At 43.3% G+C, this 27327-nt stretch overlaps 2 protein-coding genes across 3 annotated transcripts in view; one reads left to right on the forward strand and one right to left on the reverse strand.

The window, feature by feature from the left end:
• The first annotated feature begins 875 nt into the window (after positions 1-875).
• PGPEP1L (pyroglutamyl-peptidase I like) lies at positions 876-11839 on the forward strand. The gene is made up of 5 exons (XM_038147266.1): positions 876-1106; positions 3702-3754; positions 9915-10031; positions 10489-10718; positions 11650-11839. The coding sequence occupies exons 1-5, from the start codon at positions 1073-1075 to the stop codon at positions 11837-11839; spliced, it is 624 nt and encodes a 207-aa protein (XP_038003194.1). The 5' UTR covers positions 876-1072.
• Positions 11840-13281: 1442 nt separating this feature from the next.
• Positions 13282-27327, reverse strand: part of IGF1R (insulin like growth factor 1 receptor) — a 169362-nt gene continuing 155316 nt past the window's right edge. The window contains exons 20-21 of one of the 2 annotated variants that reach the window (XM_038147016.1): positions 26837-26971; positions 13282-20774 (exon numbers count right to left, since the gene is read on the reverse strand). In XM_038147016.1, the coding sequence (XP_038002944.1) occupies positions 20408-20774; positions 26837-26971 (502 nt within the window). In that variant the 3' untranslated portion in view covers positions 13282-20407. The remainder of the gene's footprint in view (positions 20775-26836; positions 26972-27327) is intronic. The other variant, XM_038147017.1, reaches the window with a different exon arrangement.

A 27327-nucleotide genomic window follows, 5' to 3' on the forward strand; every position in this document is an offset into this window, starting at 1 on the left:
CCCAACCCAAGGGATTTCTTCAGGGATTTTTCTTTTTTTTTTCCCTAAGGTCTCACAATTACCAGCTCTCTTGAGATAATATAGTGGCTTTCTATTCTTAGCTCATTTCTCCCCTCCCTCTCTCTCTCACACACACACACACACACACACACACACTTCCTACTCAAAACAAGACCCAGTGAAACCCTCTGCCCACATAGTTATAATTCCCAAGAGAACTTGCATATGCTTTTGTTTTGGGCAGTGACAATGTGCATATGTTTTGATTTCAGGCCCCCACCATTGGCTCTCAGGCTCCACTTTAATGAAGACAGACCAGCTATTAAACTCACCAGTTTCAGCAAGCTCTAACCCAGCTTCTAGAGTTCCTCTGACCTTGCAAGTTGGAGTGAGATTTTCCAACATGTTGCCTGTTAAAGGGTATTACCAAGTAAATGTTTTGGGTTAGCAAATACACACATTTTCCTGTTGGTGTTTGGTTTGAAAAGTGTACAGTGCTTGGACTCTTTCATAACAAGCCTGAGATAAAGATCAAGAGTAGTAAATCAGATAAGTGCTGTGAAGAGGAACAGCAAAGTTACCTCTGAGCTTAAGTTAGTAAGGGGAAGTCCAAGAACAGTGGAAATGGACAGATAATTTTTTGTAGTTGTCATTCCTCGCCATTAAAGTGAGTTACAACTGCTAAAAACAGATTACCCACAGAGATATAATCAAACTAATTCAGTTAATTTTCTGTTCACTTGCACATAAACAAGCAATGAAAAATATTGCTGGATGTTTTGAAGGAAATTTTTTAGGCTTTTCCTCTTCTTCCTAAATACTCCATGCCTGGGAGAGGAAAGAGTTTGGGGCAGTCCCAGTCGGCCAGTCAGACTTCTATCTTTAATAGAGACGTAATCATTTTTGCTTTAAAAGTTACATGAGTCACAAATCATCCCTGTCATGTGAAGCCAGACTCATCACAGTTGGAAGAAAAAAGGTGCCCCAAATGAAGTTTGCCACAGATACCTGAATCATAATACTGTTTGGAACTGAAAGACAAGAGGATTCTACCTTCTGGAGCATAGATATCATGGATTCAAATTCCAACACTGTGGTGGTGACTGGTAAGGTTTGTACTTCATTCTTTGAGCCAGAGATGGTATGCACGCATGCTTGATCTTTGTCATAAACAGTTTCCTGGAGGGAAAAAGAGTAGCGAATGGTCATACTAACATTTCCAAATGGAAAATAACTTGCTGTGCCTTCCTAAGAAAAATCAGATGCATGTCAGAGGAAACAGACTGCAGTCTGCCCTCTTTACTGCCATCCAGTTTGGTTTGTTGTTCATTCTCTCCATGTTTTAATCTTTGTTGACATTCTCTCTGATCCAAACCACATAGCTCAAGGCAGTGCAGGCTACTATTAGATAAAGCTTACCCAAAAGAAGCTCTGAAGCAAGAAAACCAGGTTGCATCACAATGTCATACAGTCAGTGTCCAGAATTAGAGCAGCACATGGCAACTTTCAGGGGCTCAGTTTCATGGCAAGGTAAGGGAGTTTTAAACAGGAGATGCTGCCTCATCACTGCTAAACTAAACCATCCCATTTAAATATACCAAAGGAACATGCCTGAACATGCAGTACAAGGGACCAAATTTGGAGTTTCTCTTGTTGGCTCCAACCGGTGCAGCATCACAGAGGCAGAACCAGCAGCTCAGAGAGGGCTGAGCTTTAAAAGGTTAAAGCTCCTAAGGAATGCTGCTGCTCGCTGTTCCTCTTGTTGCCACTGGCTCATCTAAGGGCAATCATTACACATATCTTGACATGTGAGTTGCTGGATAATTTTCCACTGCAGGTCATCTGAGGATATAGGAACGAGGGTGAAGCTACATCAAAGAGATTTGCATCTTGCTGTTTTCAATTAAACACTTTTCTTTTTTTTTTTTTTTTAATAGCTGCAAGATGGGCAGAACTAGTCTGGCTTGCTCCAGCCGTAACTGCAGATGAGCTGGATGGGAGCGCAGGAGAGGGCAAGAGGTATTTGCTAACCTCCTAAAAGGCTGACAGTCTGGTTCTCTCCTATGATATTTATGGCACATACCCTTGTTGGGAACACTTCTTAGCACCCTGTTAGTTTTTTCCTCCCTTTAGATCACCATTTATGTCCAGAAATCTCCTTGGTCAAAAAGCTTTAGACTAGTTAAGACACACATGCATCTTTAATCTACTACAGAGATTATCACAGCATGTCTCTGTCACATTTTCACCTGCTCAGAATATAAACCTGCTGGCAGGCAGCCCAGTTTATTATATGGAGCCCAGTAACATTCAGCCAGTTACCTCTCCACACTGCTGTAGGTATTGCAGTAAACCTCTTGTACATTTAGTTACTTTTCATAGCAATTTTACCCTAAGCAGTAGTTTCTTAGGGCCATCACTGACACAAGTGTTTCATTTTGAGCTACTTAATAAATTTATTATAATTCTGCAGTTCTGCACACACAGGTACAGAAACTTGTACCGCTACAGCTCCAAAATGGAGCAGGTGCCACCCGAATTTTGCTCTCAAAGCAGAGTGGGAATAATGGGGTTTTATGTTTCCTGGAAATGTGAAATGAGCACCATTTTCTTTGTTCCCTCACCACAGGAGAAACTCAAACCTGGAGAAAATACTGTCAAAAATATAACCTTTTCATAACATTAAAGAGAAAAGATGGAGCAGTTATGAACTAAATATTAACAAATTAAGAAATGCTTAAAGTCTCCACTAATTAAGCTGTCACAAGCCTGCATTTAGGCTTAATTGTCTCTACATACAAGTAGCTTTCACTGTGCAAAATGGCAATCATCTGCTGTCAAGTATTTACTTGTCCATTTAAGGATTTTAAATATTTAAAAGTTATAGCATTAAAACCATTTCACAAACTCATTTTCCTGACACCCAGTATCTAGGACTTAGCAACACTCTGGATTGAGACCATTAATTGAGATTAATAAAGATAGTGGGAGTTTTCCTTCAGACTTTTTAATGACAAAATGCCCATCTGCTCAAAATTAGGATTTTTCCCTTTTTATTAAAAAAAAAAAATCCTTTCACGAAAAAAGATGCATAAAATTGAATGTAATACTTTGGAGTCAAAGTGTTCTTTCCCCTTCTCTCCTCTCTTTTCCTGGGGGAAAAAGTGAAGACATTTTTCCCAGCATCACAAAAAAAGCACATTTTCCTGGATAGAAAACTGTAAGTTTTCATTGCTTGCTATTAAAATAAATCACAAATTAAATAAATTTTAATCTTTCAAACATTTTCATTAAATATGCATGTCTTCATCTTCATGAGCTTTAACAGTAAAAATGATACATTAACTGTGACTCAGGATTATTTAATATCATAACTTTTAGTAGTGGTATTTCTATGGATGATGACCCTTCCCCAAAATCATCATTTGCATGATCTGCCCTATTGGAGGTACATTTATCCAGCTCCAGTTAAGGCTCTCTTGACATGAATGAAGATTGCAGGATTAATTCTTTTATCAGTGAATATACAAATTGAAAATACTATTCCCTTAAGAGTTATAAAAGCTAAATCCTATCTAAAAAACTCAACCTCCATAACCAAAAATAGGAAGATAAAGATCAAATATGTGTGTGCACACATCAGCACCTAATCTGCAATTGTAGAGGAAGCACAGGTTAAAACCACCTTTCTTTCTTTTCAGGTTTTGGTCCCTTCAGACAATTCCTGGTTAATTCTAGCTGGGAAGCAGTGAAGGTAGGCATAAAAAAAAAAAAGGAGGGAGGCATTTTATTTTTTAGACATCCCAACACAAACTGGTTTTAGGCTTTCCATTCCCTTTTCATGACTCATTAAACAGAATTGTGCCTCATGGAGCAGACACCCAACACGGAATGAAGAGGATAATGCAGTGAAATATTATTTTACTTGCATTATTTTTGGTGCTATTTAAGCACTTTAAAATATTATTCTTTATTTTTAAAATTTATTTTTTATTCATGGTGCCTTCTCTACAGCTATTGCATGTGCCACAGGTTATATCTGTCTTCAGTAAACCATCATCTCTCTGACCACAGTTCATTTTATCCTGTCTGTGTGAAGTGATTTTCTTCTCACACAAGTGCAGCCTATTGAGTTCTCACTGCCTGCTTCAGGAACACAGAACCTGAACTGTGCCAGCTCTGAGTGTAAGTTCACATTTCAGCTTTGGCTTCCACTTTCAAATGACATTGAATTCTACAGTTAAATTGGAAAAACAAGGTCATTCAGAGGGGTTTTTTTCCTCCATGTACCTTGACTGGCAATAACAAGTCTCAGATGCAGTCTTGAAAATTCCTGCTTGTTTCCTAAATCTGTGTAGTAGAACAAATTTAGCTGGGGGATACAAAGACATGGTTTGGATACCTGGCTTTCAGCATCAACTGATTCATTCTCCCTGTCACAGACAGCAGCCTTTCCTGGAGTTCAGTTAGTCTCACAAGGTATGAACAGAGTTGTTGTGAGAGGATCTTCCACATCAGTTTTTAGCAATCCTAAGGTAGAAAGGAGGTTACACAATGAAATCTGAAACTAGTGGGGGAATAGTCAAAGTAGTAAAATAAAATTGGAGCATTGGTCCAAAATATACAAGAAATGACAGATAATATTGGTAAGATGGAAAGTAGAACATGTAAAACCAACCAAGGGGACTGTGTTCTATTATGAAGACTGAAACAAGTCTATACATTTTTTAATGCTTTTGGACACTGAAATAAGGAAGTCAGCTATAGGAAAATATTAGTAATGACCGAAAGGTGATGGCTCTACAGGACTATAACCATAGCACAAATTTTGGTGATAGCTACTGAATATCTGTTTTGAAACTGAAGTGCACTCAAGCCAAGATAATTGAAAAACAAAGAGCCAGTATGTTTCCCTAAGACCAAAGCTATAGTAATTCCACTAAAACATACATCTTTTCTATTCTAGCTTTGTTGGGTGAAGAATGCTGAGTGCATTGGTATTTGGTAGAATAAATCAATTGCCCCTTCCAAGTCATGAAGGATGTTATCCCTGTAGGCTACCAAGAAACAAAAATACTTCTGTGATACCTTTCCACACCCCAGTCATGACAGGAGACCCATAAATTATGTTAACTCCAACTTGACATGTGCCCTAAACCACAAATATTTGTCAGTTGACAATGTTCTTGCTCATTATTTCCTGATTCCTATTGGTTCTAATTTTGGGTGCAAGATCATCCTCTTCTGGCTGAAAATAGAGCATGTTCTTTATCTGCAAGCAAAACAGCCTGGAGCGAGAAGGCACCGATGGGATGAGTTTTCTGTAACAATGCCATGAGCTGGCCATGCCAGGGAGTTACATAATAAGGGCCTCAGCATTCCCTAGCAAAACAGATGTCAGTCCTTGTGCATGGAGGAGAACAAATCCATTTCCCTCTGATGTAGCACCTTCTATGTGGAATTAATTTGTATTCAGACTGGGGATGCTGCTTTGGTTTCCTACTCCCTGGCAAAGGTGGTTAATTCAGGCATTCAGAGAAATTTACTGCAAATCTGGAAGCACTTTGAATTTCAATAGGCTTCTCCACACTAAATAGCAATCCCATAGTATTGTTCCATTGGCCTCATTCATAGGAGTAGCCCTATGATCTTCAGGAAGCTTATGCACATATATTAAAGATAGCAGAATTTAGTATTTACATCTGGAAGTAATCCTGTCTTGGCTTGGGGTACCTGCATAGATCACTGGAGTGACATAAAACCCTCCTGCCAAGTCTCTTTGCTGTGAACCACGCAAGTGTGCACTCAGATTCATCCTCAGCAACGTGCTGAGCAGCCAGAACAGACCTACTCAATGTGACTGGTCAGGCTTAATGCCTTTGTAGCATTACCCAGAACTATCCTAATTATTACCCAAAATGAAGTAGGTGCTTATCAAAAGCCTGGACAGCACCCTCAGTGATGATGTAATGCTGATACACACAGTCTTAAAAGTTCACATCCCAGAAGGGTCCTCATACCAAAAGCCTCTGAAATCCTGTAAAAATACAGTTAACAGTTCCAGTGTCCTAATTCCAAAGCACAGCCTCACTCTCCATGCTCTTGAAATGGATCCTTGGCCAAAGAACCATGGCTGCCCTTCTCTGAGCAATACTTGCTCTTACAACTGTTTCCTTAAGCTGCTCCACAAGATGCTGCTGATGGGATCAGCTGTGCCCCTGAACCTCTTTTCTTGCTGTAGGGAGGATCAGAGATTGATCCACTGAGCACAGCCCATTCCAATAGCTACATCCCTTCTGTGTCCGCATTGGGCACACAGAAAAATATTATTTCTCTTACAAATTAACTGTGTACTACTACTGCCTTTTTGGTGAATAGGCCAATTTCCCTTGAAGTCCTCAGGAATCCAATGATAAATGTGAGTAAAATTCTACAAATCTCTATAGCTATTGGTTTAAAAAGGGTGTTTGTCCTGAATTTCCTCTTTAAGAATATGAAGACATAATTTTCCAAGAAGGTGAGGAATACCCCATTGTTTCTGTATGGACCTAAGTTCTCAGGACAGACTCTCACACATGGCATTGATCAGCATTGCATTCTTCATCCAGGGAGTTTTTGTTCCTCAGCAGGTACCCCTCGAGTGTTCAGGGAAAAGGGGATCAAATGGACTCAAAAGCACAGACAAACCTGTCAGTTGAAGGTCATGGAGAAAAGCTTCAGAGCTCTTACAGACAGCATCACCTGGCCCAGCATGGTTGTCTAGCACTAGAAAAACAGCTTATATTTTAGAAACCTGTCTCACTAAGTTCTTCATGGTTCTCATAACTTCATTCACCTGAAATACCCTCCTAAAATATGCACGAAAGCTCTGCCAGCAACACTTTTAACTCTGGAAGTGCAGGACATTGTCATTCTCACTAAAGGAAAACACCACCAGGTATTTACTCTGAATTTGTTGACAAATCAAAGAGTTACCATGATGTGTTAATGCTGCAGCACCACATGGGACCTTCAGAATCCCAGATCCCTTGATTTATTTATTCCATGCTACAGATTAATGGCCCCACCTAATAACCCTTGATCCAACCTTTTTGCTGTGTCTCCTTCAGAAAGTCCTGTCTGCAGCTTGGCAGCAAAATGACCTATCAGGGCACTCCCACCATCAAGGTCAGAGTCCCCAGTTAATAGGGCACAAATGTAAGTTGAGTGACAACATTCATAGTAATTAAACTGTTAGTGCAAAGAACAGGTCACATTTCCAACTGCTTCTGGGAACTATGTCTGCTATCAGGAGATGAGGATCAGATCTCCCAGCACAGTTTTTCATCCTGCCACTGACCATGTGGTCTTTGGAAATCTGTCATTTAATCTCTCTCCCCTTCTGCTTTAGTTTCATCATCTGTGAAAGTAAGACATTGCTATTTAGTGCCTTCATTTCTGTGTTGGAACTTTCTTACATCCCTGAAGTTTTAAGAAGGTTATCTACAGGATTAGGGAAAAAACCCAACAACTTAACCAAAAACCCAAACCAAACACATAAACAAAGCCCCACTAGCCAGCCACACAAAACACCTTTGTTTGCAATGTACTTGCAGTCTGGCTGGGGCAACTGAAACCTTCTGGTTTCCTTTCTACAGCAGCACGAGCAGTTCACAAAGTTAACACACGCAACCACCTTGCCAGCAACCCAAATCAGTGAGAACTCAGGCAAAATCAGTGATGTTTTCCAGAGTTCTCTAGAAGTTCAAGCTATTTCCAACACACAGAGTTTCCAGCACCAATCTGAGCACAGTGCTGTGCAAATCACCTCTCTGGACCAGAACACCAGTGGATCACAACTCACAGCAGCTCAAGGTCAGCAGCTGATAATGCTGGATTTCTTCTCCCTTCTAGAAGAACTTCCCAAGAAAGAATCTCCATGTTTTCTTTCGAACCACTTTTCCCATAAAACAATCCTCCAAAACTCTTCTCCTCCTTTGAAATTTTCTTTCCTGTTTCAACTACAAAAGACAGGCACTTGTTTACTGAATTCACTCACCAGTGTGAGCTCTGGTTTCCAGGCGCAGTTACCCTCCTCTAACCATCTTCAGTCTCCCACTTTAAATGCAGAATTGGTTCTGGTTAAGGCTGAGACAAGGAACAGCCTTTTTTTTTAGCTCCATGTTTACACATCTGGTGTAACAGGGTGCAAGCCCATGGCTGGGATTTTTAGACGACACAGTAATACACATTATTGACAACACGCTGAAATTGCTTAGGACATAGAGAACCATCTTCCTTTGACACAAATTCTCAGCCATTTGCTATTGGCCAGCTTCAGTTTGGTCCTGCACAAAAGTATTTCTGTGTGTTTCTGCCACCACAGCTGGTGACAACAGAATGTCTTGAGCCAGAGAGCACGAGAGGAGAACAGCATTACAGCTGCCTTTGGGTCTCCATGTTCTGCACCAAAGTTAGGGGTAGTCGAGTCCTCTAAGCCTTATAGTTTAAAAGAAACTCTCATTAAATGTAAAAATTAAAAATGCTTTGGAAAAGAAAATGCTAATTGTGAACCAGCTGGGGTTTTCTTGTGTGGAGGCTCAGGCACAGTACAGCATTCTTCAGCGAGATGATGCAATGGGCTCTCAAAGACTGTCAGCGCCCACAGGAAAAAAGGCTGGCACTGTTCTCCAAATGTGTTTACTTCCCTGCAGGCATTGTTTCCTTGCTTGTGTCAAATAGTTTATTGAGCACAGCTAATCAATGCTTCCGCTGACAAGAAAATTGGAACAGTTTATATAGGAAGCGAGTGTTGAAGGGCAAATTTCCCAGAACTCTGGGCCTCATCAGCAGGGGTATCCTGACAAACAAAAACCTGAGAAGATGATGACTCCTGGGCTAATCAGACACCTCCACTTTTGCCTGTGCCCCCTTAAAAACTTAAGGGGTACACTAAGGTACACTACCTGTACCATCCTTTGGTAGTGGTTTACTCAAATGGAACAGGGATTTTCAACCACCATTTTATTTTCTGGGAGAAAGCTTCCCACCTCAGATTAATTCCTTCTGCACCCTGCCACTGCAGCTGCCTACCTTCTGCTGAGGCCTAGGCCTGGTTTGTTAGCCCTGTTCCAATGACAAAATCATTTCAAGTCACTTCTATGTGACATTTATTCTCCAGATCATCTTCCAACCACCTGGCCAACCTGCTGCTTTGAAGGGTGCCCTTGTTCCATTCACCTCAATTCTGGGCATAATTATTTCTTCAGGAAAATTGGTCCTGTGTGGAAATTCAACTGTACATAATTGACAGAGAATTAACATCTCAGTGACATTTCCTTTTACCAGAGAAACGTTCTAGACCAAAAAATAAATCAAACTCATTCTAAATGTGACTTCCTCATGTTGACAGTGACCTTCAGCACAGCTTATCTGAACCTGGCCAAGCCAGAAGTTCTCGTGCCCCTGGAGTGAAAAAGTCACGCTTAAGGTGAATTCTCCTTGGTTTTGTCTCTTGGCAGTGCAGTTTTTCTACCAGATCTTTCAGAGAAACAGCTCTTACCTACAGCAAAGCCTATTTAGATGCTTTCAAGGGTGGAGCTTTTCTGAGAGACCGCTGCCTCATGGTTCCCCAGGGACCAATCCCAAAGCAATCACCCCTCCCACCCTCCGGAGACTGAGCATCTCCTTGGAAAACACAACAATGGCTCCACACGGACAGACGTGACATTAGGAAACTGTTTAGCACATTTTAGTCCCTTCCAGTTAAAAGAGAGGGAGCAACCACAAAACAAATCTCATTGCAGACCAGTGTTCAGGAGCCACGGGCTAAGGTGTAGCTCTTTCAGGTGTTTCCTCAGTTCAATCAGCCCAGTTTGTCACAGTCAGAAATCCAATGCTCCTTCAAGTCCTGGGTGGCTTTTTTGTAAACACAGGAGCTGTCCAAGAGAGGCCTTGGTGAAAACATTGACCTGCGGATCATGCAGCTGCCAGTGGTTTACCAAAAGGCAAAGGAACAAGTCTGCAAGATATGGACAACTCTTCAGCCACTGGTGGGTAATGAAGAAGTTAAACAATCTCCTCCCCTCCCCTGAATACAATGAAAAAATCTCCGAGAGTATTGCAAAACATCAAACAACTCTGGAAAGTGACTTGAAACTGTGATCAAGGTTCCAAGCTGAAATTCGGAGCACACACTAATTAGCATGCTGGTTTAACCCTGTGCCAGTTAAACAGCATAACTGATGCTGAACAAAGGAAAGGAAAATATCTACCATAAACTGCAAAAAAGGTACTGCTGCTCTGCAGTCCTGACTGGACACAACAAAAACTGCAGCCTAATTTGGTTCTCATTTATAATACCTTATCAAAGTTTTCTTTAGACATGAGCAAGGCTCCCCACCTTGAAGCCAGTAATTCACATAATGCTTGGACCTTTCGTATCACATGTTTTTAAAAAGCAGGTCTCATTTTTAATTTCCTATTGTTCACTCTGGTGGGAAAACCCAGCTTACAGTTCACGTTGGGCTGGCTTCGTCCAGCACAGCGCTCATCATCCTGGAGCAGTGTGGGAAGAACAAAGGCTACCAGGAGAGGGATGCTTGTGGTTTTCACCCAGAAGGTGCCTGCTGCGTGCTAGATGGCCCAGAAAAGATTGAATCTGCAATTAATATGAAGACTCTCTGGAAAAATGTCTCAGTGGAAGGGATTGATATCATCCTTTCCAGAGACGCAGGGAGGTAAGTGCCGCGTATCAGGAGCTCACAAAAACAACTCAATCTGCTCATCTAACCCTGGAGAATCTTTGCCATCAGCTCTCCTCCAACCAAAATCACTCTCAAGCAAAGTCTTCAGAGGGGCACAAGTATGAAACTGGGATCATTTTAAATTTTATGTAAAGCAGCCTTCATGAAAAGCTACAGCCAGTAGATATTTTTCCATAGATTTGTAAATTCCAAAAGAAACAAGTTCCAACATAGCACACCCTGTGACGAGCAACTCCAGTAAACCTCAGCCATTAAGAGAGTCTGAAACCAATACAGACTAGTAGCAGATTTTAATCTATTTTTCCCAACTGGGAGGGATACAAAATGTAAATAGATACACTGGAGAACAGCAATTACAGGTACTGTTAGAAGCAGGCCTGTGATCTTATTATGTGTTCCAGTAGCACTGAAGCAATTTTCTACTACACTAGTCTTCACTGGAAAGGAAAACAAACCAGTAATTTTTATTTTATTTTAAATAAGAATCAGCTAATATTGGCCCTTAAATTCAGTATTTGCACCTGAATTTTAAAAGGTGAAATTATAAGAAAAATACTTTCAGACAGGGATATGTTATAACTTAGACAAAAACAGTGTGATATGGTTGTAATTTCCAGCAGGCTGTGTTACCTTTCCCACCCCACAAGAATGCCTGTCTTGTGATTTTTTTTTTTTTATTTAAAGTTCTTTGTGGGTGGGTGTCTGAGAAACCAAACCATCAGATAAGCAACATTTGTTTCTCAAACTTGGTTTATTTCAGCATTTCCTTTATTCACTAAGCAAATATGTTCTTAATAATTTCATAAACCAGATCTGGTTTGGCTACTTAGAATATTTAAATTTAATCAAGGCTTACTGAGCCTTAATTCAGGTTCCTGGTTTTGTTTTGTTCTTAATACTGCAGGTACATCTGTGATTACACCTACTACACTTCTCTGTATTATGGCAATGGAAGAGCTGCTTTCATCCACGTCCCTCCATTATCTGAGTTGGTAACAGCAGAATTTCTAGGAAAAGCATTACAGACCATTATCTTAGCAATGTTAGAACAGTGTGGGGAACAAAAAAAGATGGATCACAGAGGGGAAAAATGATGATTTCTTAGAATGCAATTCCTTACCTCTGAAATGAAGCAGATCTAAAGATTATTTAAAACCCACACACAAAGGGTTTTATAGCCCACGTTATTTTCAGTGAAATTTCCTTGCAAAACCCAACCAACCGTTTCCATCTCTTAGAAAAGGCTTGAGGGGAAAAAAACCAAATGACTGGTGGTTCATACTGCTAACAACAAAGTTGTCCAGATTTCAGAAACAGTGAAACTGGATTGAAAACATTTTAGCTGCTTCATCCTGGTTCTGTTGGTTCGAAACTCATCAATAAAGACTTGCTGACCCCAGATGGATGCCCACAGCTGTAAGGACTCAGCAGGGGAAGGATGTAACAGAGATCCCCCTCAGCCCCTGTCTGAGTCTAGAGTCCAGCCCACAAAAAATTTGGGTATGGGGTAAATCAAAACACACTTGGAGATTCTGGTACGGAAGTTTTACAGTTCTGTCTTACTGACCTGCTGTAGATGCTGCTTTCCACATCAGCAACGGGCTCTGACATAGAGTGACTTCAGAGAACACAGAAAACTGGAAACCAGCAGGATCTATACTGCTGTTGGTAACTTGAGTTTCAACCCAAAACAGACGCTTTCCCCAAATTCTCAGTGCCTGCCAAGGGAAAACCCCGTAGCCCTTCCACAGAGCACAGCCCAAAGGCAAATCCAACAGCTAACTTGTCCCAAGAGAGGCAATCCTGAAGCACTGTGCTGTGGGGAGGGTTAGGGCAAGTGAGGTTACCTACAGAACGGGCACCAAAGGAGATCCCAAATTGTAAAACACGGGAGCAGACTCCTCCACATGTCAAACAGCTCCTTTCAGAAGTGCTGGGCACCACAGAGGGTCACAGCACACAGGGAATTGCCACGCTCTCCTCTGAAATCCTGCTGCCAGGACACCAGGACAAGATGGAATCAGCCAGGAACAGCACAGCAGCAGCTTCATCCGGACACCTGGGATTTCCTGAGGGAAACAAAAGCCTGTTCCTCAAGCACCAGCAGTAAAATGGGAAAGAGACAAACACAACAGCACAGCAGCTGCTGGGGCTTCGGGCCGCCACTGAGCTGTGTTCTAGTGAACACCTTGATGCCAAGAGTCTGAGGAACTGGAAATGCCAAGATAATGCTGGTTTTATGCCTCACATGGGGATTGCTCTGCAGGTAAACAAATAACTAACAATGCTCACCTTATTCACAGGAACTGCCTCCTGCAAACTGCTCAAATCTCAGCCATGAAGGATCCAAAAGCTCAGTGTCTCTGGATGAAAATGCTTTTGATTTCAATCAAACAATGGCAGTACTGACTCCTAGTAAGAGTAGCTCAGTTAGATGCAGCCAGAAAGGGCAGAGGAAGACCAGAGCAGCTTTACTCTGAGTTTTCTAACCGGTACTCGCTTTGCATAAGGAGCAACAAAATCAGAAACAAACCAATGCATACAGAATTCTTTTATTTAACTTAAATCATGTAGTACTGAAACTACTAGAAAAAAGCAGAGTAAGAGAAACTAAAGGAGCCTTAGCTTCAGCCATTCAAAATAGACAAAGTTTCTTCTTTTCATAATGTAAAGAATCCCGAGTATATCGCAATAACAGGAATAAATTCTTACAACAGAATATACAAAAACATTTTGAAATTTTTTTAATCTACTGATTCATTTTAATATAAACACAGGAATTTCTTTAGGAATAATTTATACACAGCAAGTCTTTTTATGTAATAAATTGGCCATGTTATTGTTTAATTTTCTCTTAAAAAAATTTAAACAAGAAAAATTGGAAAATGTATTTGCAACTGCATCCATTCCTTAGCACTTTCTAGTTTTTTGTCCCAGAGGTAGACAAACTCTGGCCAACCCTTTCATCTCAAACCTCACTGGTTCAGAAAACAGAAGAAGAGAAAGGCATCCCTGTCCACAGCAGAGAGGTTGGATCTTCAAGATTTTTAAATAACAATAAATAGGGACCTTCCCTTGCTCATTTCAACAAAGCTTCCAACGGTGCTCAACAGCTTTAGAGGCTGCACACAAGAATTTAAATTGATAAGAAATTTGCAAAGAAGTCTTCAATAGTAATTACCAAAACCACCTTCCCTCCTTCCCTGATGCAGTGGCATCCTTCACAGCACGAGGCCCCCGTGGCGCAGGTGCCGAGAGCCTGGGGAGCAGCAAACCCCGCTCTGTTTCCCCAACCAGTGAGGTTCCTGTCATCCATGAAGGTAACTGCCCTAGACAGCAAAGTGAAATGACCAGGTAAGAGGATCCCACCCCAACCAGAGGGCTCTGGAAGACCAGGATACTGAAGATACAGAACATTTTCCTACCTCCTTTACTCACTCGCTGTATACTGGGTCACAAAGCTTGGGCAGGACGGGGGAGAGGGACAAGCCATGAATTGGACAAGTCAGCGATTCCTTTTTGGCATATTGTAAAGCTAACTAGTAACTGGTACCATGGAAAAACTGATCACAGACAGACACACCCACACACGGACACAGAAAAGTGCCCTTAAATTATATTTTAGGCATTTATAAACTACAAACATTTTATAAAATTATTCTATGTACTTACAAAACGCAATGAAACATTTAGTTAGTTCTTGTAAACCAGATCTTTGTCAACTGACTACCCGTAATCTACTGGACTTAAAGCCCTATTGAAAATGCTAATTAATGGTTACTAATCAACAGAACGCATACCCAAAAAAATATATATGAGCACACACGCATATGCACACACACAAACTAGTGAAGTCCTAAGGTACTTGCAGAACAGGCCGACTGTAGGTGAGACTGATCCGTACAGGCCGATGACCAACCACTGTCACACTCCTGGTAAGGAATTTACTGCTCCAGCTGCAAAGTCCAGAGGTTCATTTACAAGTACCAACAATCAGAATTGGGACACCTGAGCGCTGCTGCTGTCCCACAGATTAAGCTCAGGATACTACCTCAAACTTCTGCCAAGCCCTGCGTCTCTGCAAATCCCCACTGCTGCGTCCTTTGCTGTCAGGTGTCTCCCCACAAACTCCTCCGTGCTGACTGACCCAGCTGCTCCATGCCAGAGGCTGTTCAGCACCTCTGAGCAACCAGTCCTGAACTGAGGTGTCCTTCGAAGCCCTCCTGTCTACTTGAGTTCTGTATCTTCAGCACCCCTGGCCACTCATGTTGTTTCTACACATCATTCTTCAATCCTTGTCTGCACATCTACTCATGGGTTAAGTTGCAATATCTGGCTTTATCACTGGTTAGTAGGGAGTGGATCCCTTGCACCTTCCTCCACTGTTGTTCAGCCCAGTGATTGAATACACGGTTGACAAACAAAATAAGAATAACAGGAAACAAGTGTTACTTGTACTAATGGAATGAAAAGGGTTTAAATATATATATATATATCTATATTATAGATATACATATGCAGATATATATATGTATATATAGATATATATGTATGGAGTTACACCAAACAACAGGAGTGTTGTTCACTTAGACATGGATTGAACCCAACACCCCTCAGCAGTTCCCAGAGGGCCTGACAGCAGCTCCCTCTGGTCACCAGTCATCCTGGGCAAACTGGGCTTTCTTTGCTTTGTTTTAAGAGACCAAGAGGAGCATCAGTGCACCTGGAACCACACAGCACCTGGCACCAGCTGGGGAGGAGCAGGGGCATCACACAGGGTGGCTCCACACCTTGCACCACGCTTGGCTGCTGCCTCTGGTTTATCATCCCTCCAAGGAGCAGCTGGTTTAGTGCCTCAGCTGGGTCTGCACAGCAGCCGTGTTCCCTGCAGCCGGGGCTCTCTGCAGTGCCACTCAGGAGAGACCCCGAGCCGAGCCCTGCAGCCCCAGCCGCCTGCTCCCCTCGGCGACGCCAGCTCCTTATCCCACCACATCGGGACATCCTGGTGCCATTCCTCAAAATGCTGCTTTTCAGGGCTGGGTGGGCTTTTGTGTTTAATTTATAAACAAACTGGATTACTTTAACTTTATTCAAACATAGCTGAAGTTCTAAATAAATTTTCCATACCAGACAAGCCAGTGGTCTCAGGGAAGAACAACATTACAAACCATATTATGACTCTATCAAGCCAACATTAATTCTCAGTTGTTCACATGCACAAACAACTCGATTTACTGTCCAAGGGAAGTCTGCATGAAAAACCCATGTGAATAAAGCTATTCAAAATGCACAAAACACAACAAAAAAAGCTATGGAAACAAACAGAACAAAAAAGGAATTAAGCTTGATTTGCAAACACAGAACGCAATGGTATCATGAAGGTGGTTTGGTCCAGGAGAGCTGACTGCCATCACACACGGACACAAGGCCTCGTGGCTGTCTTCTACTGAAGTGCTTTTTGAAATGCTTCTTGTGATGCTACGTCATTAGTGTTTTTTCCTAATGCATTGTAAAACCACCTACATACAATTCTACAAACCAGAAACTCGGACAGTTTTAACAAAACCCTCCTAGCCAGCTGAAAGATCTGAGGATCTCCAGTTGTGGTAATCAGTATGTGCAAGGGAGGGGAACAGCCACTGCACCCAAAGGTCACTTGAACACCAAACATGGAAAACCAAATGAATAGAGTGAAAACTTCCCATTTTGCTGGTTTCTCAGGACTAGGGAGAAACGCTCCCTCCAAAGACAAACTGCAGTAGTTAACCACAGCACTGTGTATCCAAGAGGCCGGGTACAACTCCAAGTAGCCAAGCACCACACTACTCAGATACCACAACCAACACCTGCACGAACAGCTGCCAGAGCTGGAAAAAAGGAAACATTATACAGCAAGCTGATGGCAAGCTCATGTTAGTCCTGTGTGCTTGTAAACCAGTTACACGCTGTCAGAGGGCAGTTAAAATTTGATGGCTGGTCCATCAGAATCCACAGTTACAATGCATATAAACAGGGGGGAAAAAAGGGAACTGACTTTTTACTGGCACATTAAAAGAAATCAATTCAATGTTAGTTTTTTAAAAAAATTAAAAATTAAAAAAAAAAAAAAAATCAGTGCTCTCATCAAACAGAAGCAGCAAAGACCAAAGCTGTAAATTTGATGTAGCAGCCAGTGACAGGTTTTGGTCAAGAAAGCAATGCCATCCCCTATGAGCCAATTTATTTTTGGGTTCTGATTCAGCCAAATATCTTTTTGATGCTTGTGACATCTGAGCAAGAACTGGCAGGAATGATTTAGTCCATTCTACAGGACAAACAGAGAGAACATTCCCTTTAGTATTTCTTCTGGACCTTCAAACATCGTAAACATTTGATTTCTGTAACAGATTTCAGGAAAAACTCACAATTTGAAGCTCCCATATCAGGTCAGCTGCATTTCCATTTATCCAAAGACACAGCATTTTGCTGCTGACCCAAGGGCTGCTGTGACAGCACATTAAAAAGCCTCTATTTCCTTAAAGAATGGTCACCCTAAGTCAGATAACGCTTGGATTTCTTCTCACAAGAAATTTTAAGAAATGGGAGAAACCACTTGGAATTGAGGCAAATATTCTGAGGTGACCCTCTGTGACAGGCAGTGGCTGTTCCCCTCCAGAACCTAGAGCATGTGGTATATGGAGTGAGAGGTTACCAGTATCAACGGCATTTATTGGCTGCTGAGAAATGTGAGATGTATTTTTTTTATATACACACATATAAAAAAATAAGAGTGAGGTAGATAAATGTTTGAAAAAAAAAATCAAAAACTGTCCCCCTGTCATACTCTAAAACCCTTATCTCAGTATTTAAATTCGTTATGGGGTATCTCTACAGTGATTTAAACTGATATCACAAAAATAAATAAAAAATCCTACATAGAATACCTTCTTAATTAACTTTTTTGTCTTTTTCATTTTCAAAAGGGAAAAATAACTATGGGACAGAGGCGAGAGAAGATAATGGGACCTAAACTACACAAGCAAAAAGCACTACAAACTTTTAAAAATCTCCAGTCAAAACTAGCAATCAGTATAAGTTTTCTCATTGTTCTTACTCAAAGGATTTGAACATTTCCATCCCAGAACCACCTCTTCCTGCCATCGTTTGGTTGGATCAGTGCTAAACAAAGGCCTAGACTGGAACTAAGGTAAGATGAGCAACTGGTGCGACTCCTTGGGTGTCGACTTCCTGGCGGCCCCTCCTTCCCCTCTCACCGAGGCTTCTGCAACTGAACAAACAAGCTCACTCGTCTTTTGTTCTGAGGTTTGGTCTGTGATTTAAGCCACAAGCTTGGACTTGTACAGGTTTCCATAGCTGCCAACACTTCACTGTTTGCCAGCCAAGCCGCCGGCCCCAGCCCCGAGCTTCCCGCCAGCCCCGCGGAAAGGGCGCCGGGGCTTCCCTTTGGATGGGGGTGGTTTTCTTCACCGGGGCTGGGAAGTGCAGCCCAGGTGCTCTCCACAAGGGCTTCCCTCCACGAGGGCCTCCCCATCAGGAAGGTGAAGAGCTGGGGTTGGCTGGAGCCAGGTGATGGATGGCCACCTTAGGAATGCCTGGCATCGCCAGCTGCACCTGGCACAGCTCTTGTTCACAGGGTGGAAGGGTAAAAAGAATCTTTTGAAGATCAGTGACCCAAAAGCCTGGTGTCTGCTGTTGTACCCAACTAATAATTTAAAAAGAATACGCGTGTGTGTGTGTGTGTGTGTGTCTGTGTGGGGATGGGCGGGTGGACGTGTGAACAAGCGGGGAGGGCAGGAGGGGTAGGACCCTTGTACAACAATGAATATAAACACTGAACAAGGATGTACTAAACAGTTAACCTTTTGTTTCTGACCTGAGTTTGTATCACGCCTTGCACTGTAAGAGACTCGCGTGCTGTCTGGGCAGAGGTTAGTGGGAAGGAAGGAAAACTGGGGCTTAAAAACACCACACCACAGCACTGCCAGAGTGTTCCTGTGCGGGGTGTCCCTTCTTTCTCCTTGTCCCCCTCCAAAGCCCTGTAGCCCACACAGCCAAGATGTTGTAAAACAACTAATGGGAAGGAAAATAAAATTTAAAAAAATTTAAAAAAAAAAGGAGGAAATGTATTTATAAAAAGGCATTAAACAGTTCATGGCAAATCATATGAAAGGTATCAGTTACTGGGAAGGAGGAAGTAAAAGTTACACACTATAGTACAAAGCATAAGAAAATCTGTTGAAGTGGAAGGGAAGGGAAGGAGGGCAGACCTGAAGGTTTTCATAGATTAAATCCACAAAGATAAAGAACAAAAAAAATAGCAGCTTTTTTCTGTACAGACATATAGATGAGTATCTGAACCGTAAGAAAGTTATAAAAGTGACACAAAAGACAATGTGTATGCAAATGATCCATGGTCTAACATAGAACTGCAAGACCCTTCGAGAAGTCTTAATAATAAAGAGAAAAGGTCAACAAAGCATCATATACTTGAATCCGGTTACTGCTTTTTTTTTCTTCTCCAATTTATGTTCCTAGGTGTATTTTCCTTGCAAGCCTGGGAAGGAAGGCAGGCTGCAACGATGGAGATCTCAGCCGCTCGTTTTCAGGTTTTTCGTAACTCATTTTTGGCGGGCGGTTGACTTTTTTGTACGAAATGCACGTGTTTGTTTAGCTCACCACTGCCAGTTTTGTCCAGAATTCACTGGGATGGGGACAGGGGTGGAGGGAGGGCTGGTTCTTTACCCCATCCCTTTTATCTTCTCCATCACAAGAAAAACAAAAATCACATTTTGTCCAGTTTTGAAAAAAGATCTAGACAATTCGACTTTTTTTATTTTTTTTTGTTTTTAAATACCAGTGCATGACTGAATAGAACATATTGGTCAGGATCTGTTTTGAACAGAGCAGCTGATTACTGTGCTCCTTCCATGACTACAAAAAACAAAAAAGAAAGCAAAAAAACAAACAAAAACAAAAAAACAAAGAGTTCATTTTTTTTTTGGCAAAATTTGGCAGCGTTGAAAATGGTAACAGCCTTGGACGAATGATGGCCCTTTTTTATTCTTTTACATGTTCCTAAAAAGATTAAAGAGCAACATTAAAAATCCAGTCTTTTTTAGTTTAGGGTTTTTTTGTGTGTGGTTTTTTTTTGTTTGTTTGTGTTTTTTTGTTTGTGGTTTTTTTTATAAAGACCTACAGTGTTAGGCAGGTGCTTGCAGGGGTACCGGGAACCACCTGGCCTGCAATATCTTTGATCTGATAAAAGTGCTGTACGGTTGAACTTGCACGCAGATATGTTTCCCATTATGAAGCAAAAAGAGAGACAGAAAGAAAGAGAAAGAAGAGAGAGGAGAGAGAAGAGAGAGACATCAGATCTCAAGTTTTCTGTTGCTATTAAGTGTTAACATTTAAGAGTTTTAAAAGGCCAACTGTGTGCCCCATGACTGGAGTCCTTGACTGAAACAAACATCTGCTTGCATATTGAAAAAAAAAAAGAAAAAGACGGTAACTTGTTTACTGAAAAAAGGGTTCTCCCAAGTGCAGCTATGGCAGTTCTGAAGATCCACTGAGGTACAGTAGGCTTTTGAATATATTGTGATTTTCTTTCTTTCTTCCCCCAATGCCTGTGTTTGTGTGTGTTTTGTTTCTGGAGGCTCCGAGGATCAGCAGGCCGAGGACTGGGGCAGCGGCAGGGCCCTCTCGTTCTTGCGGCCCCCGTTCATGTGCGCGTACGGCTGGCGCTCCTCGAAGCTGGCCCGCAGCACCACCACGCCGGGGCCGTTCTCGGCCTTGTGTCCTGAGTGCTTGTCAGTGGGTTGCAGGGTGGAGGAGGGGTCTAAAGGAATGCTCTCCATGTTTTCAGTCTCCAGGTCGAGCTCCTCTGTGTCCGGAGGCTTGTTCTCTTCACTGTAGAAGAAGGAGACCTCTTTGAAGGCTGGGTCCAGCTCGTCTTTGATGCTACCGATGATTTCCAGGAAGGAGGGTCTCATTTTCGGGTTGTACTGCCAGCACATGCGCATCAGCTCGAACCTGGGCAGGGAACACACAGGAGAAACGTTTACTGAGGGGCTTTAGAGCCGTGACTGGGTCAGACCACGCGTTTTAGAGAATCACTCCATCCCCAGGGAAGCCAAAGCGACAGAACTTCCACAGGCTGAGAGGCCCAGGGTTGTGGGTTCAACACCCATAACTGGCCATTTGCTTAAGAGTTGGACTTGATGATCCTGGTGGGTCCCCTGCAGCTCACGATATGCTGTCAATCTCCGTGTCACATTTCCACCCTCCCTCTCATCACGCATTTACTCCCACACCTCCTACCTCACCTTTTCCACTCCCTCCCACACACCTGCCCACACCTCATGTCTCGTGGGTACCTGACATCCAGAACCATTGCATACTTTTATTCTGACTTGGTATTTCTCTTTTTCCTCTAAATTACCCTGTGCTTACTCAGGCATACGCTACATGCTTGTAGATACTCTCAGAGTAGCTTTTTCAAACAACTCATCCCGCCCCATCAATACTGACTTGGAAAAAAAAATAAAATAGGAAATACAAGCAAGGTAAAGCACCGCCTTTTTTCCCTGAAAGAAGAAAATTACATTAAAATTAATGGTAATCCCTAGTGGACATTTGCCAATCTCAAAGACATTCTCTAATCTTTTTATTTTAAAATTAGGTTGTTTTCATTTACGGCCAGGGATGCATTAATATTTTACAGAGTGTGAGATCATCTGTTTAAGCACATCCATGATTAGATCTGTACAATGTCCCACGCTGGCAAAACAAAACCACAAAATGAAACTCTAATACAGACATAATGAAAACAGCATTTTCATGACACAGCAAAATTGGATATTCCCAGGAGATCGCCCTGAGCTTTAAACATAACACAAGAAAGGATTTCACCGTCTGTGAAGGTGGAATAGGGATGTCTTCTGTTAACACAGCACAGTAATAGGACAAATTTAAATAAGAAAAGGAAGATTAGCATTAATTCTTCGAGCCAATCCTCTGTGTACACAGTGCTCAGAGGAACATGCTGTGTGGAGGAAGTCACTGCTGGCCAAAACTACTACTCTGTGCTAGAGTAAGAATGGATCTAAAAATAAAATAAAGCCAAGAAAGATCTCTCAGTTAAGGTGATGCATGTCTCTGACTCACCTGCCAGCACTGGGACCTGCAGCCCCAGTCAGACCCCCCCTGGGTCCCCTTGGCTTGCTGGGGTTTATTTCCCACCTCTGCCAGGTCACCTGAACTTTTAGCTTGAATTCTAGAGAACACCACCACCATATTTCCAACTTCCACAGATTTTCAGGGCTCAAATGAGCAATTCTATTAGAACTTTTCATTAGCTCTCACTGCCTTGTGGCCTGAGTTGACCTGATCTCTGCATCAGTGTGGAAATTTTTTATTTTTAAATTAAATAGACAAAAAACAAACAAATTCACTCTCTTTTTGTATAGGACCTAAGTTCATCCCAGAGTAATGTCCCTGCTCTAGAACAACCTTTCCAACAGGGCTGACACTGAGCTGGAGAAGCCTGGGCTCTGCAGCCCATGGTGGGTCTGGAGAGAGTTCAGGAGCCCTGGCCTGAAACAAAGCCCCTGCCCAGAAACTCGGGAAGTTGGGAAATACTGTTGCATCTCCACTGTGTTCTCAGCTGACGTGAACCAGCAGAGAGGGCAAGTGGCTGTGTTTGGGCTGCAAACACTGCTGAGTGCTTCAACCAAACCCAAAGCAATCTTCACTGAAGTGCATCTAAAGTGCCCAATATCCCTGCCAGAGCTCCCCTGGCAGCGCTCCACGTGAACAAACGTCAGCCACCTGAGAATGGCCTTGTGACACCCAACAAGAGCTGGCAAAACCAGTCTGTGCTGGGAGAACTCCCCGGGTACTCAATGCTGCATTGTAACCGCACGTAGACACGTAAACACTGCCCAGCTCCTGCTTGGTTTTCAGTCTGAAAAGCCTTTCAGAGCAAAAGCGAAGCCAGACTATAAAACTGCACCGTACCCTCACCCACAAGGGTGAGGAAAGCTTGAGACATAAATATATAAAATCCATTTCTGTTACTTCATTGCTGTTTCCCTTCCAGCTGACTGCTGTGTCCCTGAATAGAAGCTTGGCTGGAGCCAGGAACTCTGGATATTCGCTGGCGCTGCGCCCCGAGGCCTAAGGGCAATGCTAAGGAGATACCACAAGCAGCGGAGTAATGCATGTGACATCAGCACAAACAAGGACATGTGATGTTTCTTTTAAGCCATTCCAGATTTAAAAACCCTACAGAGTTCCCATAAAAGGATTTTTTTTCCTTTTTAACTCTGTGTGTTCGCAGGCCTTGTTTACATTATCTTAAACAAAATAAAAACCTTTCCAATAGACAATGGAGGAATTTACAGGCCGTTAATACAACCTGAGCAGATTTATAAAGTACGTTCCTGACTGGTGGCAAGTGAGCTCCAGGGAGCTGGAGGCACCACCATGGGTTAGGGGAACAGCCAGCATCCCTCTGTGCATCTTTTGCTCAAGGAACTCAGCAGAAACTGAGTTATGTTTTGCACCGAGACAATAAAAAATAAAAATAAAAAAGAAAATGGAAAGTTCCTATAGAAGCTGCATTCCATTTGTGCTTTGCAATCCACGTGATTTGGTGGGGAAAAGCAAAAGGACCTCTCCTCCCCTGCTGGTGCCGTGTGCTGCCAGTGCCTCTGCAGAGCAGACCCCGGGTTCTAAGCAGGAACAAAGGGAAATCAGCACTGCGTAAATAGTCTACAATGCATGTGGGGGAAGCAATCCTGCTTCAAAAACAGAGTGGAATTCCAGCCTCCACAACTTTTAAAAGCCTCATGGGAACACACTGTCTGAGAGCTTCAGCTGTACCAAAGCTCGGTGCCACGCAGCCATCACCTGATGAGCAGTGCCGTAACAATGGGAGGACATAAAAACATCACTGAGTGCACAGGAAGAGGAGAAAAACAGCAAAGCTTCTCCTGGCACTGTCTTACTGAACCATCTGTCTTATTGCATGGTTCTGTCTGCAGAGCCACGCGAGCTATGCCAAGAGGGTGTAGCATAAACACAACTGAGGCTTGTTTCACCCTGTACAACAGTAAAGAGCCTCCAGAAATACCCTCCCCTTTGTGCCTTGCCCTTTTCACAGGGATTCACCACCTCCCAGCCACAGGACAACCCCCTGTAAAATCCCCCTTCGCCCAGGCATCCTTTGCCCTGCTCAGCCATGCTGTAGAACAGAACATCTCCAGCTCCACCCAAAAGCTACTGACCCACTGTGCCAGGGTCAGGGGAGCACAGGCACTGAAAAGCATCACCAGCATGGCAGGGATGGACACAGAGGGTCCCAGCCTGCCTGCACCCTGCAGAATTCATGGGAGGAACATGAGATCCTGAGAGGAGCTCCTTCTCCATGGCTGGAGGGTGCAGGGCTGTGTCACCATCACATCACCTGCAGGGCTAAAAATAGCAGATTTGGTGACAGCAAGATTCTTCTCTCTGTTCTCATCTACACTTCCCCACAGCAGTTACCTCCTCCACCTGTTCTGGAGGTTTCTCTCTGTCAGCACACTCCCCTCTCTCCACAGACAGCTCCACTGACGTTCTGGCCAGAATTTCAGTTGCTTCCAAGCCAAACTAATTTAAAGAACAAAGTTCCTGTGCTTTTATAGGTATCCCGTGAGACACAGGAGCACTGAGCTCCCCTTCTCATCTGGTGCCAGGCAGCACCAAGCCCAAGTGAACTCCCTGCAGCCAGGCTCTGCTTTTGGGACATCCTGAGTTAATATCAGGAGTCAATACTAAAGTATCACAGACCAGTCTCCACCAGCAAGAATTTGTGCTGCCTAAAAAGTACCTCCCACTAGCACAGACATGCCAGGAAACCTGCCTTTAAACACAATCTTGTAGCAAAGGATTACAAAGGGTCTCATAAAGCACTGGAGAAAGCAGTGGCCAGGGATGCACAGTAAGATCCATGTGCAGTTTCAGGGCTCCTAGACAAGGTTAGAAACACTCTTCTGCCCATGTCCTCATCTTCCTGTAGGTCCCCAGCTGAGAAGGAGGTCATGGACCCTGGAGAAGACCTCTGCCTACAGAGCAGGTCTGGTCCTGCCAGCAGTGTGTGGGTGAGGGCTGGGAGCAGTGGGGAGGTCACTGAGGGTGGCACAGCATTGTCACAGCTTCCTGGGCAGGGGAAGAAGTGAAAACACACAAAGAATAAAGCACCACAGGAACATAAGAGGTTTTTTGATTGCCAAGTGCATGTGCAGGGAGCAAAGGTGAAGGTTACTCCTGGAGCTCTCTACTGTTATTCCTACAAATGCCTACTTGAATTTCAGCAGATTTGGGTGTCTGTACTAAAACAAAGACAAAATAAGCTGAAAGGGAGCAAAAGCAAGTCACAATAAGGTCATACTTTTTCCCCCCTGCTTTTTGCATTTGGGATAAAGCCAAGACGTTTAATACTCAACTTTATCACTAAAAAAAAAGCAAACCAAAAAAATCACCCCGATGTGGATGTGCCTTAGGTCTGAGCTCAGCCTCATTCCTTTTTCTGACAGAGCAAAGCAGCACAATTCAAAGGCAAATTTTTTTTTCAGCACCTCTGCACTGTCAGGCTGAATCCTGCTGAGCAGAATCAGCCCGGGAACAGCTTCTCCATGACGAGCAGCACAAGAAAGGCCTCGGCTCTTACACACCAGTGCAAAGATTTGCTCTGCCAGACTTAAACCAAGTTCTCCCAGCTCACAAGCCAGGACCTTGAAAGTGGATTCATCCAGCAGCAACAGCCCTGGAGCAGAGAAGATTCCCTGGGGAGGGGGAGGAAGGAGAACTGGGTGGGCTGCAGCAGAGAGAACTCCTGGCCTGACTCCCCTCCCACCCCTGCTCATACCACACACGCCTCAGCTTAACAGGGAATTTCTAATGCTGGACCTCTCCCCAGTGAGGCTGTTCTCACTGCAGAGGTGCTTTCTCCTGTGAACCCAGGGAGCTGAACCCATCACATCCCTGTCCTTCCCCATTTGTGCCCACCCCATCACACAGCTCTGACCGTGTTAAACAATGCCCAGTCAATCCGACTGCCAGGAATTCTCCACAGCATCTCGAAAGGGAAGGAATGTGAAACCAAGGAATCACATGGCAGCTACACCTCCCCCTACATATACCACCCACCCCCCTCAAACAACAAAACAACACTGCCTGTCATCTGAAACCACAGCCAGGCTCCAGCCAAAAAAGCTATTTTCCTAAGAATCCCAAGCAGCTGAGGCCCTTAAGTGATTGTATCCCTTCTGGGGGCCTCCAACAAATTTCAATAACTGCAAGACGCGGTATTTCCTTCCCAAAAGTCAGTTTGGGAAGTATATCAAAGCAATAAAGTCTGAACAACTGAAACTGCTGTACACACAAAGGCCAGCAGAAGTATTTCAGCAATGTAAAGCTAAAAACTGAAGCTGCTGCACTGCCCACCCTCTGCTGCTGTGAAGCTCTGGGTCGATCCTGGGGCAGGGAGAGGTTTTTCTGTGGAAAACCTCACCCTGTGCTTGCAGGGAAGGAAACTGTTGCCAGGGGAGATTGGTTTATCTCAATGGGACAAGTGCTGTGGCTGAAACAGCAGATCCAATCCAGCTTCAGATACACTGATTTATCTGCATGCTAAACTAAAAAGTTGAATTCGAGTGTTTACACACATTTCAGCTTGTCCCATGCTCTCTTCTCTCTTTATGCTCAACAGAATTACTTTAAGCAGCAGAGATATGATTTAGGCACAGAGCCTCCTGATGTAGCAAATGTCACTTATGAAGTGACATTTTTATTAAGCCTGATTTTATCCAATAACACAAAGCTTGGATTTTGTTTGCTTATTAGAGGAGATAGCCCAAGGTGAGATTCTGGCCACAAGCAAAGCTGTTTTCTGCAATGTCTCACTACCATAAAACACTGGATTGACAGAGACTGGGCAGCCCTTCCCACGACTCACTCTCCAAGAGCCCCTCCTGTGGTAGGTGGCAAGAGCAGACCCTGCAGGGCTCAGGAGGCACAAGCTGTGCCTGCAGGGCAGCGGTGGCACTTACAGCATGTCGGGACAATTGTCTGGCTTTTCCAGCAGCCCCCCTTCCATGACGAAGCGCAGCACTTGCTCGTTGGTCATGCCCTGGTACGGCTGCTCCGCCAGCGTCGCGATCTCCCACAGCACCACTCCGAAGGACCTGCAGGGAACAGCACAGCTTTAGGGCTCCCAGCCATCTTTACCAGGGTCTGCTTCTTGCAAGAGCTGAGTGTCCATGGGTGTTTTCTTTTACCAAAGAATTCCAGTTCCTCAAAAAACTCGTGCCTGTGGTGACAGTCACAACCCTTCCCTCAAGAGACTGCTGACTTCAAACACCTCCACTCTAGTGAGAAAAGGGCTCAGGTGAGAAAAAACTCAGTTACCACTTTGTGACATGCATGTAACTGTGTTCTTGAAACACAGCTTCCAGCTCCTTCCAGAAAACTACAAAGGACAGCAGAAGTGAAAAAAGCAGTTTGTCTAATAATAGGAATTGATTACTGGCAAAGGAAGATA

The sequence above is a fragment of the Motacilla alba genome, chromosome 10 (assembly GCF_015832195.1).
Source record: "Motacilla alba alba isolate MOTALB_02 chromosome 10, Motacilla_alba_V1.0_pri, whole genome shotgun sequence".
NCBI classification, from domain to species: domain Eukaryota; kingdom Metazoa; phylum Chordata; class Aves; order Passeriformes; family Motacillidae; genus Motacilla; species Motacilla alba.

Bases quoted from the DNA above. Each gene is read 5' to 3' on its own strand.
- PGPEP1L (XM_038147266.1), top strand. From the start codon at position 1,073: ATGGATTCAAATTCCAACACTGTGGTGGTGACTG. The intron at 3,755-9,914 runs GTAGGCATAAAA...TTGTAAACACAG, and splicing joins CTAGCTGGGAAGCAGTGAAG to GAGCTGTCCAAGAGAGGCCT. The intron at 10,032-10,488 runs GTGGGTAATGAA...GGGAAAACCCAG, and splicing joins GGACAACTCTTCAGCCACTG to CTTACAGTTCACGTTGGGCT.